The sequence below is a fragment of the Saccopteryx bilineata genome, chromosome 2 (assembly GCF_036850765.1).
Source record: "Saccopteryx bilineata isolate mSacBil1 chromosome 2, mSacBil1_pri_phased_curated, whole genome shotgun sequence".
Classification (NCBI taxonomy): domain Eukaryota; kingdom Metazoa; phylum Chordata; class Mammalia; order Chiroptera; family Emballonuridae; genus Saccopteryx; species Saccopteryx bilineata.
Window position 1 is genome coordinate 365,248,669 of NC_089491.1, and position 17,109 is coordinate 365,265,777.

General features: G+C 37.4%; 2 protein-coding genes across 7 annotated transcripts in view; one reads left to right on the forward strand and one right to left on the reverse strand.

Moving 5' to 3' along the window:
- Positions 1-17,109, forward strand: part of NF1 (neurofibromin 1) — a 246,036-nt gene that overhangs the window by 174,614 nt on the left and 54,313 nt on the right. The gene's annotated exons all lie outside the window — the stretch shown is intronic.
- On the reverse strand, positions 6,373-15,635 carry EVI2B (ecotropic viral integration site 2B). 2 transcript variants are annotated; one of them, XM_066263281.1, is made up of 4 exons: positions 15,507-15,635; positions 15,029-15,091; positions 10,108-10,186; positions 6,373-8,741 (listed from the first exon to the last, which is right to left on the reverse strand). In XM_066263281.1, the coding sequence occupies exon 4, from the start codon at positions 8,727-8,729 to the stop codon at positions 7,374-7,376; it is 1,356 nt and encodes a 451-aa protein (XP_066119378.1). In that variant the 5' UTR covers positions 8,730-8,741; positions 10,108-10,186; positions 15,029-15,091; positions 15,507-15,635; the 3' UTR covers positions 6,373-7,373. The 2 variants fall into 2 exon arrangements, with proteins under 2 accessions (XP_066119378.1, XP_066119380.1); XM_066263283.1 differs by lacking the exon at positions 15,029-15,091 and having other exon boundaries at positions 15,507-15,614.

Here is a 17,109-nt window from a genome sequence, read left to right on the forward strand (position 1 = left end):
TAATTTTTAGGAAGTCTAATGTGAAAGTAGAGTTATCCAGTTCCACTATACCTACCAGTACTTTTGTTTGAAAGAAAGAACATGTTATTTCATTAACTAATACAGTGTGTCTGTAAAGTTATGGTGCACTTTTGACCAGTCACAGGAAAGCAACAAAAGATGATAGAAATGTGAAATCTGCACCAAATAAAAGGAAAACTCTCCCAGTTTCATACCTATTCAGTGCAGTTCGATGTGGGCTCATGCACAGATTTTTTAGAGCTCCTTAGGTAGCTGTCCCATATAACCTCTACAGACTCGTCACTGACTGATGGCCTACCAGAACAGGGTTTCTCCACCAAACTACCGGTTTCCTTCAACTGCTTATCCCACCGAGTAATGTTATTCCTATGTGGTGGCGCTTCATTATAAACGCGCCGATATTCACGTTGCACTTTTGTCACGGATTCGAATTTAGCAAGCCACAGAACACACTGAACTTTCCTCTGTACCATCCACATCTCGACTGGCATGGCCGTAGGCTGCTTTGCTGTATAAACGGTGTTACGTCATCATCTGCTCATGCACACATGCTGCCACATCATCCTACAGAAACTGGGAGGGTTTTCCTTTTATTTGGTGCAGATTTCACATTTCTATCGTCTTTTGTTGCTTTCCTGTGACCGGTCAAAAGTGCACCATGACTTTACGGATACACTAGATTCAGATGAATTTGGGTTTAGGCTATAGTGAGATCAGATTCTGCTGCATATAATAAAAAAGTCCAGTACAAAAGTGTTTCTCATTTCTAAGTTTGGGAATATACCAAATTGCTTCTTCTTCAAAGATTATGATAAAATTCCCAAAAAGAAAAAGGGGGAACATTTTAACATACTTGAATTGTAACAAACTGTCCTTATCTTAGACATTCTTATGAAATAAAATAATAGTATGTTACAGTTAATCCAGAAATAATTTTTATTGGCTTAAGTGTTTGTTATAACTTATTTTAAATATTATTCAGACACATTATGTTTTAAGTAAGTCTATCAAGTCGGGAATTACAGCTATTTAGGCAACTGTTATATTCTAGACTCAGTAGTAAATTCATTTACATACCTTTTGTGAAATATACTGTCCTGGGATATACTATATTACCCCAACATTGTGAAAGGTATAACAGATTACCTGCCAGGGAATGACTATCCTATGTTAATCAACAGTTTGGAAACCCAATCAGTTTCTCTCTTTTTTTTTTCATCAAAGGAGAGGGAGGGACAAACAAGATAGACAGGAAGGGAAAGAGATGAGAAGCATCAATCATAGTTGTGACACCTTAGTTGTTCACTGATTGCTTTCTTATATGTGCCTTGACCCAGGGGGGCTACATCTGAGTGAGTGACCCCTTGCTCAAACCAACCTTGGGCTTCAAACTAGTGACCTTTGACTCAAGTCTATGATTCCCCACTCAAGCCCGTGACCCCGTGCTCAGGCTGGTGAGCCCGCACTCAAGCCGGCAACCTTGGGGTTTTGAACCTTGGTCTTCAGAATCCCAGGTCAACCACTGTACCACTGCCTGGTCAGGGTATTTTTTTTCTTTTTTTTGCAAGAGAGAGACAGATAGGAAGGGAGAGAGATGAGAAGCATCAACTCGTAGTTTTGTCAATTTAGTTGTTCATTAATTGCTTCTCATACGTTCCTAGCCCAGGGGACCCCAGCTGATTCAGTGACACTTTGCTCAAGCCAGTGACCTTTGGGCTCAAGCCAGTGACCATGGGGTCATGTCTCTGATCCCATACTCAAGGCAGCGACCCCAATCTCAAGCTGGTGTGCCTGCGCTCAAGCTGAATGAGTCCTCACTCAAGCCAGCGACCTTGGGGTTCAAACTTGGGTCCTCTGCATCCCAGGCCAACACTCTATTCACTGTGCCATTGCTTGGTCACAAAGGCTTTTTTTGTTTGTTTTTTTGTTTGTTTGTGACAGAGACAGAGAGAGTCAGAGAGAAGGACAGATAGGGACAGACAGACAGGAAGGGAGAAAGATGAGAAGCATCAATTCTTCTTTGCGGCACCTTAGTTGTTCATTGATTGCTTTCTCATATGTGCCTTGATGGGGGGGGACTGTAGCAGACTTAGTGACCCCTTGCTCAAGCCAGTGAGCTTGGGATCAAGCTGGTGAGCCTTGCTCAAACCAGATGAGCCTGTGCTCCAGCTGGTGACCTCGAGGTCTCTACCCCGGGTCCTCCACGTCCCAGTCCAACGCTCTATCCACTGCCCCACCTCCTGGTCAGGCAGGAAGGCTATTACTTAAGTTGATAACATTTGTTGTTCTTAATTGAGACTGTGTTATATTCTCTACTTTTCATAATAATAGTTGGTTCTTCAAGCTAAATTTCCTACTGAAAATAGCTAAGAGTCTTGAACAAGTATTTTAAAAACATGGAAGAACTAATGAGATAGAAAGTATTAGGTCTTTTCTCCCACCTCCTTCCTCCTTTTCTCTCCATGTTGCCAAAACTCAGTGATTTGCTGTTTAGGATGTCCTTTATCTGGATTTGTCTGTTTGCTTCCTTGTAAAGATTTAATTTTGTTCTCTATCCTACATATTTCCTATAAATGGTTCCTAACAGCATTAACATAATTGCTTATTTGTATCATTCTAAAATAGTTTCAAAATAATACCAGTATTGCTGCAAACATTAGATTATAAACTACTGAATAACATTTAAGATTTCTTTGTAGTTCTGTTTGTTTTTAGAATATATTTCACCCAGGCTGTAGTCAATTCTGTATTCTAATGCTACATGAAATAATTGTTATCTCTGTTTTTATATCATCTTTACATAAAGTTAGGTTCATGTGTCTCAGTTATCAGTTTTTAGGGACTGTATACGTCACAACTATATAACAAGGTATATTCAGAGAAATCTTGCTTCTGTATTCCTCCTCCCTATTCTTTCCCTCCTCCTGTTGGTGACTATTCTTGATTGTTTCTTATTAGTATTTCTTTCTGCAAACTTACAAAAATATATATGTATTATATGTTCTTATTTCCTTATATAAAAGGTTGCATATTAAATATACTGTTACATATCTATTTTTTTCTTAATATATCTGGAAGATCACTCCTATCAGTACATAGGGATCTTTCTCATTTATTTTATGGTTAATAGTACTGCCTTTGGGAGTAAACCATGGTTTGTTCAACCAAGCTCCTATTGCTGGGCATCTGGGTTGTTCTAGACTTCTGCTATCACAAATACCACCACAGTAAATCCACTTGCATCTAAGTAACTTTATATTTTTTTCGATGAATCTTTGAAAAAATTGTCTAAAATGGGATTGCTCTGTAAAAGGGTAAATGAAGTTGGAATTTTTTCTAAGGTGCCACAACAAAGAATTGATGCTTCTCATCTCTCTCCCTTTCTGTCCCTGTCTGTTTCTCTGTGTGTCTCTCTCTGTCCCTGTCACAAAAATAAAAAATAAAAAGAGCAAACCTTTAAAAGGCCCTGGCTGGTTGGCTTAGCGGTAGAGTGTCGGCCCAGTGTGTGGAAGTCTCGGGTTCGATTCCCGGCCAGGGCACACAGGAGGCGCGCCTATCTGCTTCTCCACCCCTCCTTCTCTCCTTCTTCTTATCTCTCTCTTTCCTTCCCACAGCCAAGGCTCCATTGGAGCAAAGTTGGCCTGGGCGCTGAGGATGGCTCCATGGCCTCTGCCTCAGGTGCTAGAATGGCCCCGATTGCAGCAGAGCAACACCCCAGATAGGTCGAGCATTGCCCCCTGGTTGGTGTGCCAGGTGGATCCCAGTCCGGCTCATGCGGGAGTCTGTCTGTCTGCCTCTCCCTGCTTCTCACTTAGGAAAAATGCAAAAAAAACAACAACAGAAGTTGGAATTTTTTGGTTATTGCCAAATTCCTCCCTATAGACTGCAGCGTTTTGCAGTCCCACCAGCAGTATGTCAGGGTGTCTAGTTCTGTAGACCCTCACTGTAGACTTTGTTGTTGAACTTCTGATTTATATCAATAAAGCAATAGTTCTCTGTAATTTAAAATGGATCTCATATTATGGGAAGGTTGTATATCTTTATATATGTTTTGAAGGACTATTAAAATTTTTCTTCTGTGACTAAGTTTTATACCTATTTTTTATTGTATTGTCTATTGTCTTTCCCACCGCCTTCTATAGTTAGGAGTTTTTTGTGTGTTTTTTTACATTTTTGAGATAGTAGCTCTTTGACCTAATTTAAGTTATGATTTTATTTTTCAGTTTGCCATTTGTCTTTTGGTTTTATTATGGTGACTTTTTGTATGTTTCTTTGTTTTGGCCACTTAAAAGTTTCATGTATTTCAATTTTTTTTCTTTTTATTGCTTCTGGACTTTGAGTCTCAGCTAGAAAGGTTTTTCTCACTTCTAGATTACAAAGGAATTTACCCATATTTTTGCCTATTATTTAATATTTTATGTGTAAATCTCTAGTCTATTTGGTGTTTATTCCAATGTAGTGTGACATATAGATTCACACTACATTTTCCAAATATATATTCGATTTCCCCTCTGATTTGAGATTGGAGTCTATTTTTGGACTTTCCATTCATATCATTGATCTGTTTGTCTAATCATGTACAATATCACAGTGTTTTAATTATAGGTGCCTAGATATTTTGCTACTTTACTTACTGATCAGAACTAGGCAATAATAACAATTACAGGTCACCTCCATCTAATTCATTGTGTCCCCACTGCCAACAACAGATGGAATACATGTGTGAAGTATGTCTGTTGTAGGGCATGAAGTAGGCATGCTCTGGTCTTGTATTAGTGAGAAAGTGCTGAACCACGACTCAGGGGACAAACTCATTTTCATACCACTTATAAACAAGTCACTTACTCTCTCTGGGCCCATTTTTCTCAGCATTTAACAAATAAAAGGGGTTGAACTAGATGGTCCTCAGGGTTGTTTCTGAATCTGGTCAATGCTAATGTGGTAAGAGCACCACTCATAAGTGACATGGAGTTCAGTCTGCTTTTAATCACCCTGGGCCTTGTTCTTTTGCCATATTCATGAAATGAACTTTCTCTTCTGGATCCTTTAAATATTATTAAAGATAATTATTACTATCTTTAATAATTTCTGTAGTTTTTCTTTGTTCCAACATTTTTTTCTTTCCTATATTTCTTTTATTAGCTTGCATTTCTGCTGATTAAGCAAGAATTGCCACTGTTTGGCTGCTCAGCCTCTACTGACCTCAGTGGGGAAAAATTGCATGCAGTAAATGGGAATTATTTTTCTCCTTGGCAGAGAATTTCTTAAAAAGACAAAAGCCAGCTGCTAACAGTAGTCTGTTTTATTATACAAAGAACAGAAGGAGTAAAGCTGCCTGTAGTGTTTGAAGAAATTAGATAAGATTATGACCATATCATCAGTTCTTAATTTATGAGACTTTATATTTCCTTATATTTCCTAATACCCATCCTTCAAGAGGTTAGGAAGGAAGGTAATGGAAAGAAAAAAGTGTAGAAGAGGCTGTGGCCGAGTAGCTCAGTTGGTTAGAGCATTGTCCCAATATACTAAGTTCGTGGGTTTGATCCTGGTCAGATCAAACGTAAATAAGTGGTCAATGCATAAATAAGTGGAACAACAAACTGATGTTTCTCTCTCTCCCTCACTCCCTCTCCCTCTCTTTCCCCCTTCTTTCTCTCTCTTTCTCTCTCTCTCTCTCTCTCTCACACACACACACACACACACACACAAAACACACACTCAATGCCCCAAAGCCTGCTGGGTTTTATTAAAAGATGGAACTTAGTTTCTTGAACACCATGCTACAAATAAATGCTGTATTTTGTTCAGAAAAATCCTGGAACTAGGAGTGTTTCCAAGGTTAAGTTACCAAAAAGGCCAGCATACATCATTCTAAGTGATTGTTTGCCCAGGTGCTAGGGTGGGTAAGGAGAAAGAAGATGTGCTTGTTGGGTAAAGGAGTGCTTCTGCGGGCATGAGCTGACCTCCACAGTGGAGGCCCATGAACACTCTCCACCTTGACTTTGACAGGTTGGGTTTATGCCTACTCTGATACCTCAGATTTATCACTTATCGGGTAATGGATAAAAGATGAAATCTTCTGCATAAGAAAGGTGGTTAAAGAGTTTAAATGTATAGTGTTTAAATGCAAAGTATGAATTTAATGAAAGTTGAGAATCATCTTGTATTGTATTGTATTTCAATACAATCTGTTTTTCTTAGAAAAAATCATTCAAATTTGAAATGAAGCCATAGAAGTGTTTTATGGGGTTTTTTTCCTTTGTACGATTTTATTTCGTTTGGATTCTTAAGGTGTATAAACAGGTTGGTTTCAAAATTTGTGCTCTCCTAGTAAGACAGGAAAATGTCTACATTTTATGGTGCTTGTTCATTTTTTTTTTTTTTTTTTTGGAGTAAATGTTCCCAACCTAACTCCAAATTTGAAACTTGTTTCTTTTTTTTTTTTTTTTTTTTAATTAAGTGAGAGGTAGGGAGGCAGGGAGGCTGAGAGACAGACTCCCACATGCACCCTGACTGGGATCCACCTGGCAAGCCCCCTACAGGGCAGTGCTCTGCCCATCTGGGGATGCTGCTCCATTGTTCAGCAACTGAGCTATTTTGGCACCTGAAGAGAGGCCATGGAACCATCCTCAGCGCCTGGGGCCAACTTGCTCTAACCATTCGAGCCATGGCTACAGGAGGAAAGGAGAGAGAGAAAGGGAAGGGGTGAAGAAGCAGATGGTCACTTCTCCTGTGTGCCCTGACCTAATTTGATATTTCAATATGTTTGCTTTACTATTTCCAACAAGAGCTAAAAGGAAATTTATTCATTTTCAAAAATGCATTTTATCACTTATCCCTGTGAACTTGGAATATTTATTTAATACTGGAGGTATTAATTTAAAGCTTAGAGTTTTGTTTGAAACTTGGAGTACGTATCTAATATTTTATTTCCTCCACCTCAAACTTTGAAATGGAAAAATTAAATTTTATTTATTCAAGGTAACTTGATACACAGCTTTTTTGGGAGGGGAAAATCTATTGATTGGTACTATGTATATGTAGGTTGTTTGTTTCCAAAATGGTTAAGTTATTGATACATATACCATCCACATGTGGAAAATATTTTGTATACTAAAATTAGATGCTATAGCCAGTAAATAGAATACTGTTTCATATACATATACATATACATAGATATATATATTTAAAAATAAGTTTTACCTATGCACATGAATTTCAGTTAGTTCCTGAATAAAAATCAAAATTGGCTACCTCTTGCCATTTAATATATTCCATCTCACGAAGAAAATCAAAAGATAGCGGGTCCTTTGAAAAAGAAGGAAAATCAGCTCAAAAGCAAGCTATAATATTTATAACAGTTCTGCAGGTGGAGGTGGCAGGGATTCGTTGGGATCTTGATCCGAGTTAGGAAGCATAGAGAACTCTTGGCATTGGATCTCACTCTTGGAATCAATCTCCAGGTTTTCCATAAAATCTTCTGGGGGCAGGGGCAAGTTCAGTGAATCAGGGGGAGGTGGAAGGGACTGTTTGAACTCTGAATTATGATCTTCACAGACTTGATTGACACAGTCCAGAGATGGTGGGAGACTTGTGGCATCATTTGAAAGAGGAGATAGAGTTGTCGCTGTGGGTTTGTCAGATTGGTTACTCTCCTGTCCTTCCAAATCAAGAAGGGGAGGAGGTGGTGGAGACAGATCTGCATCATCTGATGAAGAAACAGCAGTGCCGATTGTTGATCCATCAGCACTATCCTCTGATGTACCATTTACTTGATCGTTTATTTTCTTTGTTTGGGGGTTGTTGGCATCGTCAATGTTTTCACTTGATTCAAACAATTTAACTTCTAAGTCATCTGCTAAAAGTGCGCTTTTGCTTGGTTTCCAGGCCATAAGTGAAATAATGGATGTACGTTTTGTGGATACTTCATTTTCTCTGATGTTATCCAAATATATGTCAGGGGTTTCACCATCAGCAAATGGAGACCTACCTGCCCAATTTTGATAATTTGAAACTGGTTTTCTCAAGCATTTGCATAGTATAATCAGGATGATAGCTACCAGCATAGAAACCAGAATTACACCAACTAATATGGCAGCCGTTGAATTATGATTGGTTTTATGTTCATTATTGAGATTGTCTGTAATGAATCCTGGTGTGATTCTAGGTGAACTTTTGACAGCTGATGTTGGATGTACGGGTAGATTTTGAACAGTTGGTGGTACTGGTTTTCTAGAAGAGGTGTGGACAGATGATGGTTGTTGAGTGGAAGTGTAGACAGATGATACCAGTTGTCTGGTAGAAGTATGGGCAGATGTTGGTAGCTGTCTGCCAGAGGTGAACATAGGTTGTGCTGTTTGTTGGGAGGAGGTGTTGGCTGTTGGTTGCCTGGTGGTGTTGTAGGCAAGTGCTTGTCCAGCTGGAGTCTGTGCTGCTGGTTCTCCAGAAGAGGTATAGAGAACTGCTGGTGGTGTTCCAGCAGCAGCTTGGGCAGTTGGTGTAGGCTGTCCAGAGGAAGCATTATTGACTTGTGTTGGCTGACCCAAAGGATTCCCTGTTGTGTTTTGAGAATTAGCTAAGAGATGTGGCAGTGATCTAGATAAAGTAGACTGTGGTTGCTTCTCTGTTGTAATTGCTTCTGTCTCTGAGAAAAATGTATGGTTCAGGTGTCCACAAAAGAAAATTAAGATGAAATATTTGGGATCCATTTCAGATGTTTCCTTTTTACCATTGGTTTTAAAATGAAAAAAAGAAAGATGGTTAGGTCTCATTTGGTGTCTGGCATAATGTAGGTAGGTATCTGATAAGTACTTATTATTCCTAATTTAGATTTGATACACTAAAGGCTAGTGTAGACAACTCTTGAATATGCTCTAACTTGTTTTGCAACATTTGGACCTTATAGGCAATGCTTCCTTTTAATTCTTTCATAATATCTGTTCTTGGCCCCGCTGCCCCTCCTGCTTCATTACACTGCAGTCCTTCACCTCACAGTCTACTTCTCAAATACATAGTCTCTGTGTGCCGGTTCCATGGACTCTACTTCTTCTCACTTTATGACTTGAAATACATTGGTCCTGCTGCCTTAAAAGACATCAGAAACCGTCTATTATTTTATCCAAAGATCTTTTATTTTTCTCTCTTTCTTCCCCTCTCTTGACCATATTTGACACTACTGACTATTCTTTCACTATTACTCAGAGTTCTTTGTAATAGTCTTCCTTTCGTGTTAATCTCACTAGCTCCTGTTTTTCTCTTGTCTCCTAAATATTGGTACTTCATATGCAGTCCTCATCTTACCTACTTTTCTTTGATCCCGAATCTTTTAGATTTCTGCTCTCACCTTTATGCCAAAACTCCCAAACCTGTGCATCCAGGCCAACTGTCCTTAATTCTAGTAACATTTCTCTGACCTCTTGTTGGGCATTTCCATGTATACACCCCACTATCAGAAAATTCAAATTTTTTTTTTTTTTTTGTATTTTAGTTGGAAACTGGGAGGCAGTCAGACAGACTCCCACATACGCCCGACCAGGATCCACCCGGCACGCCCACCAGGGGGCGATGCTCTGCCCATCTGGGGCGTAGCTCTGTTGCAACTAGAGCCATTCTAGTGCCTGAGGCAGAGGCCATGGAGCCATCCTCAGCGCCCAGGCAAACTTTGCTCCAATGGAGCCTCAGCTACGGGAGGGGAAGAGAGAGACAGAGAGGAAGGAGAAGGGGAGGGGTGGAGAAGCAGATGGGTGCTTCTCCTGTGTGCCCTAGCCGGGAATCGAACCCGGGACTCCTGCACGCCAGGCCGACGCTCTACCACTGAGCCAACTGGCCAGAGCTAGCAAATTCAGAATTTAAAGCAGAATTCATCTCCATTTCAAAACTGACTCTTCTTTCAAATTCTCTATTTTTAATGGTACTACCAGTGTGCATTTCTTATGCACAGAGTTTGAGTAACTTTGCAACACCATCAGTGTTTAGCACTATATCTTTATGTTAGCCCCTAATATTTTGTAAAGGATTCAATTCAACTGAGAAGTCTGTGGCTCGAAATCCTAAAGTGAGCTTTGGATCTGGATGAGTCCATCTTACCCAGTTGGCCAAGTAGTCCTGCTGCAGCTTTCATTTACTTCTGGATAAACACCATCTTTGTATCAGGTCCTGTTCAAGGCTTAGAAGATACAAAAAAAAAAAAATCTGGTTGTAGAAACAATAAATAATTATAATTTGATTAATTTTCTCATAAATGTATGCAGGAGATACACAGAGGAACTAATCTAGCCTGGGAGGGCTTTAGGGAGAGTTTCTCAAAGAAGTAAAACTTGAACTGAATCTTGAAAGGTCTATAATTAAGCAAATAAAATATTCCAGCCAGGGAATGACACACAAGCATGGGGAAAGAAGGCATGTGTAGAAGTTGGCAGCTAGAGCTTTTCCTGGGATATGGTGGATGCTCAAACTTGAAGAGTTAGTTAAGGTCTGGTTCTACTTCTGTCATCTAATATCCTACCTAACCGTGAGAACTACCCAATTAATCTAGCCCGTTCTTCAATGCATTATCCCTAAAGCGAGCAGTTACACTAAGTCAATTTTCAGCCAATTTTCTTAGGAAAAGGAAACCTCAGTGTTAGATCCTGATGCACATGATTAGAAACTTTTTTTCTGGTTTGTAGGCCAATCTGAGAGGGATTTAATGTTCTGTGCAAGGTACAAAAAAGGAGAAGAGGAACTCCCTCAACTTTTGTAAATAATAGGTTTTCCATATATATATATATATATATATATATATATTTAAGATTTTATTTATTTACTTATTTTAGAGAAGAGAGAAAGAGAAGAGGGGGAGGAGCAGGAAGCATCAATGCCTGGTTGATGCTTTATCCATATGATTTTTCCATATATATATTTGAGTAGTTTTCATTGCTTGCTCCTCTACTACTTGGTACACAATGATGGCAAATTACCCTATTTTCATAGAAAAAATACGTACTTTTCCCCCTGTACGGTCTCTTTATTTACTCTTTAATACTTCTAGCCTAAATTTAAAAATATTTCTTTTAACTCTCTAGCACTCTGCTGATGAATTAATCTTCTTAAAAGCACGTATAATCAGGTTATTTCTCCCTTGCTTGAGAGTTCCCATTGCTGTCAACATAAAAATTCTGAACTGAGTTCTTCTCTTCCTCCTGGCCTGAGGTTACCAGTGTTGACTCACATCTCTTAACTGAAACTTCTCATTCAGCCACATGCACCTCTTTTCCATCTTACAGACTTTCTAAACACACACTTTGTTTCTTAAACAGACTTTTAATTATGCTGTTTTTCACCCATTCAGAATATGTTCTTTTTTTCAAACCCAGCCTTTTCCCCGTTCTGCCTGCTTATCTGAACCTGTCTTCATCTTTCAGACCTCAGTTTATTCCCCAAGTTCTCTGACTGAACACTGCCCAGAGAGTAAATCAGTCGTTCCCGAGTCCCCTAGTTCTTGTTGTCTCTATGGGTCCTCAGATAATTCTTCATGTATGTGCTGCACTTATACTTCTAATTTCTTAAGTAATTGTGCTTATTTTTTATTACTTTTCACATTTTATTATCCTCTGTCTCTCAAACAAGACTAAAAAGAACCTTGGAGAAGACAGAAGGAAACAAAGGAAAATACTTATGTAGAACATACTATCCCAATCCCAGTTTTACAGACTTTATTTAACCTCTAAATGACTCTGTGTGGAAGATGGAAGAATCCTTGATTTACAGATAAAGAGACAAATTAAAGTGTGTTAAGCAATTTGACTAATGTTATATCACTATTAGTGACAGTCTGGTATTTGTATCTAAGATCATCTGATTTCAAAGCATATTCGCTTTCTGCTATCCTCAACTGCATTCTGTTTTGATGTGTTGATTCTTTTACAACAGGGTGCTATATATGTTAGGAGCCCAGTAAAGTTGGTTCCTGTCCATTTCACTTTTTCACTGTTTAAAAATACTTCTACCAAAATGTAAGCAGAGAAGGTGAGACCCAAGTTATTAGATTCTGCATTTCATCCACTTTACAAAAGGTTTAATAGTGAAAAAGTTATAAACTTTTGGCATAAATAGGTGTATTTGAATCATCACTGGAAGGTATCATTTATGCAGTTTCTACCTGCTGTTCTTACACATTTCCATCCCACCTGCCAAGAAAAGGCCTCATCAACAAGTGTTATTCTTCAAAGTTTCACTTTAGTTTTTAAAAAATCTGTTCAAAGCAGCAGAAATACAGGCCATGAATTGTCTTTAGCCAGAAATGTTCTCTCTTGTAACTTTGCTTAAAATTTTTTTTAAAACCCACATGGTTCCTTTTTTTTTAAGTAGCTAAAAAAAAAGTATTAGGGAAGGAAAGAGCTCAAACAGGAGCATAATTATAAAGCCAGTTTAGTTTGTAAGATCCATTCTGATAGGTTCATAGCCTCTATTGTCAATAGGGAGGTTCTAGGACTTGCAGTATATGCTAATTTTCACAAATCATTTAAGCCTTTGTGACAATATTAAACCAAACTCTAGTTTTTACCAATCCTGCCCCTTTCCCCACACTTCGATTAGTTGTCTACCCTACAAGGGCCTGTTGCTTCATCAGAATGCTTGACTCTGTGATAGAATTCTACAGCAGATCAGAATAGTCTAGAAGAGGGGAGCAGGATTTTTAATAAGAATAAATAGGGAATATAATAGTGATGACACTGATGTATTTTATAGCTCAGAGATTATAAGGCCAGAATTATTACCAATGCAGAAAGCTATTTAATATATGTATTTTAAAAATGTATAAACCACGTGTATCTAAAGTACCCACATTATTTCTGCAGGGATAGAAGTTAGAACCGTATGGGGCAGAGCAGTATAACCAAGGAGAAACTGTCAGATAAGATTAAGTGAACAGAGATGTAAAGAAATACAAAAATAACACAAAAGAGAAAAATAAGGCAAAAATTATAGTAGCAGCAAATATATGGAAAAGGGGAAGGTCACTTGACTAGAGAAGGTATTGAAAAGAAGAACAGTTAATAAAAAGCTGAAGAAAAAGTGGTGGTTATGTAGTTAGCAAGAAGTTAGGGCAAATATTAAAGTGAGCAGTTTCAGAAGGTGAGGGGCAAGATTGTAGATAAAAGAAGCAACCTCAAGCTGCCCTGTCACTGGCCTGCATTTGTACAGGGAGCCAACAGAGCACCTGTCTTCCCAAGGGGGAGGACGTGTGAACCCATCTCAGACTCACTCATCTTTGTTATAGGCTCTCCTGTCTGTTCTAAATACTCTTTAAGATTCTCCTCCCACCCCCCACCGGCACTACCCAGGATCATGCCCCATTACGCTAAGAACCTGGGCACATTCTATATAGCATTTTTCTAATGTGCTGCTCAGGCAAATCCCAAATTTGCCTATTTTCATATGGCAGTAATTTGCTCATTATTTTAGGTTGGCTCTTTGAGGTTTGAATCTGTGATTTTTGTATTTGATTTTCTTGAAAATTAAACATTTAAAAATATATATAAGCTGTTTCAACTAAGCATTTTAAAGTGCAGTTACAGCAGAGCAAGGGTCCCCATGTATTAGACATGTACTCATAAATATAACACATATGTACATAAAGGGTCCAGCATTTAAAATTAATGCTGTTAAGTTGGATATGATAAATGTTTCATTGTCTTTTAGATTTAGAGAGCATATCCTAGACAAAATGACAAATGGAGGTAGCAGTATCAAAAATATCTTGAGTTTTAGTTACTTTGATATGTTACAGTACAGATTAAAAATTAGTTGTAGTGTATCTCCAACTAATAAAGTTATGAAACCATAAAAGGAATAAATCAGCAACCCTATATCTTGAGAAAGAGGAAAAAAGGAAGTTATCCTTGAAGTATGATAGGATGTATTTGCTGACCATCTTTTATCAATAATAATATCTAGCATTTACTGAGTACCCAACAAATGCAAGGCACTATCCTCTATATTTTACTGACCAAGGTGGTGGTATCTTCATCTTACAGACAAAGATACTGAACAACAGAGAAGTTGGGTAATTTGCCAAAGTATCCCAGCTCTAAATAGTGGCATTAACACAGAAACCATGTTAATCTTGTACCAGAGAACTTTCGTTCCATGACATGTCACTATATATTGCTGCACTGCCTTTCACGGTAAAGTTATGAAATAGAAATGTTTTATGAGGAAAGGAGACGTGAACTCTCTGGGAACACGTAAGTGACTTTCAGCGGTAGCCTTGTGTAGAGGGTAGGAAAAGAACTAGAAAACCATTTTAGTCCTGTGAATCCATAGAAATAGTTATGGGGGTTTGAATGATTAGCCGTTAAGCTGTCATATTTGATGTGATTTTTAAAAATGAAAAGGCTCAGATTTAAATATTTAACAAATTCAGACTTATTCAGAACTCATAATTTCCTTCTAGACAGAATTGTTTTTGGAATTAGGTGAAAACTCTAAATTTAGGATTGACCCTTTAAAAATATATAGGCAAGTCTCATCTAAAAAAGAGATTAAAATCTTTATTTTCAAACTTCTGTAATAGTTACTTACAGCAGTCCACTTTGGATTTTTTCTAAGGGAAATCATAAGTGTTTATGAAAAGTTGATATAGGATATCACCCACTATGAATTTATTATTCCATGATATAAGTCAGTAAAATCTTTGTAATTTTTATTTTGGAGAATATTTACTTTGTAATTTCCTAATTGACTCATAGAGTTGGCACTTTTTATATATATTTGCAATTTTCTACTATTTATTTACTCTGGGTGTGTTGTTGTTGTTTTTTGTATCTTCTTTATACTGTTTACCAAAGACTCAGATAATACGTGACATAAACATATAGGTGATATGAATATATATACACACACATTTTATCATAACAGTTTTGTGTTGGTGAACTTTAAAAATAATATTTCATGTGGTCATTATTACTTAAACATAAAATTCTCTGTATAAAAAATAAAACATATAATAATGATAACCAAGTACCTCATTAAATCTCCATTGGCTTCTTTTTAAATTAAGTGAAGGCAACCATTCTCATTATGGAAACTAAAGGATTAAAAAATAAAAATAATTTAAATCTATGGATTATGTTATGTACAGGAAAAATTTATAAAAAGCAAATTAGAATTTTTAACAGTGATAGTTTGAAGTTGTAAATTCAGTCATATCCATGGATTCTAGTTTTATTTCTTTCTAGCCCTTAGCTTTATCCACCATGGCTACAGTTTATTTCTCTTAATTATGGAACTTAGGTTAGCAAACCTAGGTGAAATTTTTTTCTCCAATGCAAGCTCAGCACTAAATGATTTTTAATTCTATGCAACAGAATCACAAAACCTGTAATAGACATCTTTAGACGATCAGAATTTAAATTTAAAGCATTAATGTCATTTTAGTTTTAAAAATAAATTTGAAATAAAACAAAGATCAAACCAGATTGCCTGTGTGAAATTTTTCTTACCTCAGCTGTTAACTTCTTTTGCAGGTTGCTAAATTCTTGTTCTAGCTGGACATTTTGGTGCTTTGGCTAAGAAAACAAAAGGGGTGGTTCATTTTAGATGAAAAATGGTCCTCTAGCAAACTGAAATGGTTTCTGTAGAGAAAGAGGAAGTTTATCAATAGTTGGTTCCGGAAGTGCAATAAGCCACAAAATGACTCAGAAATGGACTACTTTAACAGAACTTATTTTAAAACACAATTTGGAGCTATTTGATGTGAGTGCTTTTAATTAATGTTTGTAAGTAAACACTTGAGTCTCTCTGGTAATGTGATTGTGTGATTACAATATTTAGAATAGGGCCTTAGAAAACAAATTGTATGTTCTAAGGAGAAACTGCTAGTTGGGTTATTGCTCATAGTGAGATTCCTTTCGTAAGAAGTGAATGGTGGTGAATGTGGGTGGGGGAAGTAAGTAGAAGAGAGTAGACGGGGACAGATGGTGATGGAGGGAGACTTGACTTGGGGTGGTGAACGCACACTACCATTTATAGATGATGTTATATTGATACATAATTGTACACCTAAAACCTATATCATTTGATTAACCAATGTCACCCCAATAAACTTAATAAATCAAAAATATTTTTAAAGAGGAAGTGAGTGATGTGCTCTGTTTACTTCTATGACCTTAGGCAAGTTGCCACACTCCTGAATCACCATCTCCTCCTCTGGAAGAATATTTCTCTTGCTGAGTTGTGGTGAGGATTAAGTAAGATAACAAAGTATGTACAAATGTCTCATACAGAGTAGGTAGCGCAAATATTAATGTTATTTCCTCAAACATAATTAAGGCAGAGACCAAGTAAAAGTACAATTAAAAATTTTTGACCAACTACTTTACTTTTTTGAGTTCAGGTCCACAACTCTTTGATTATCCGCCAAGTGGGTACATCTCAGTGGAAAAATCAATTCGGAATCATTTTTTAAATAAGTTAACTGAGCAAGGTTTATTGAAAGTTATCAGTCTGTCTGAATAAAAACTTCTTTGGCCAAGTCACCTTGTACCCTCTTCCCTCATCTGAAAAATGGAGATCGTAATTTCTAATTTATAAACTTATTATAGGATTAAATAAATGTAGAGTGCCTAGCATAGCACATGTTACAGTAGAAAAAAACAGTGAGTATTAAACCATGCCCTGCTTTCCCCTGGTCTGTTCCCCTGTGCTGCAGAGGAACACAGATTATTAAGACCCAGTTATTAACTGCAAGGGACTTAAAAGTTTGTACCCCCCCCCAAAATAGTTTTTTTTTAAAGGGGTCATACTGTAGAGCAGAATATAACCCAAATGCTATATAAACTTTTGATACATTTTAAAATCCCCAAATTAAGCATATGGATTATAATACCTATGAGTAGAAAACAAAAGTGTCATTGTTCAAAAATAACTTTAAAATTTTGAATTCAAAGCCTATCTTAACCTATTGGTTTTAAACATTGTCATGTTTGGAAAGGAACTACTTCTGTTTGCTCATGAGCTATCATTGGATGGTATCATTCTGAGGGTACAAGTTGAATAGCCAAGGTAGTCAGTGATCAACTTGAAGTAATCCTGCAGTAGAAGCTT

Coding starts and splice junctions, on each gene's coding strand:
- EVI2B (XM_066263281.1), bottom strand. CDS start 8,729: ATGGATCCCAAATATTTCATCTTAATTTTCTTTTGTGGACACCTGAAC.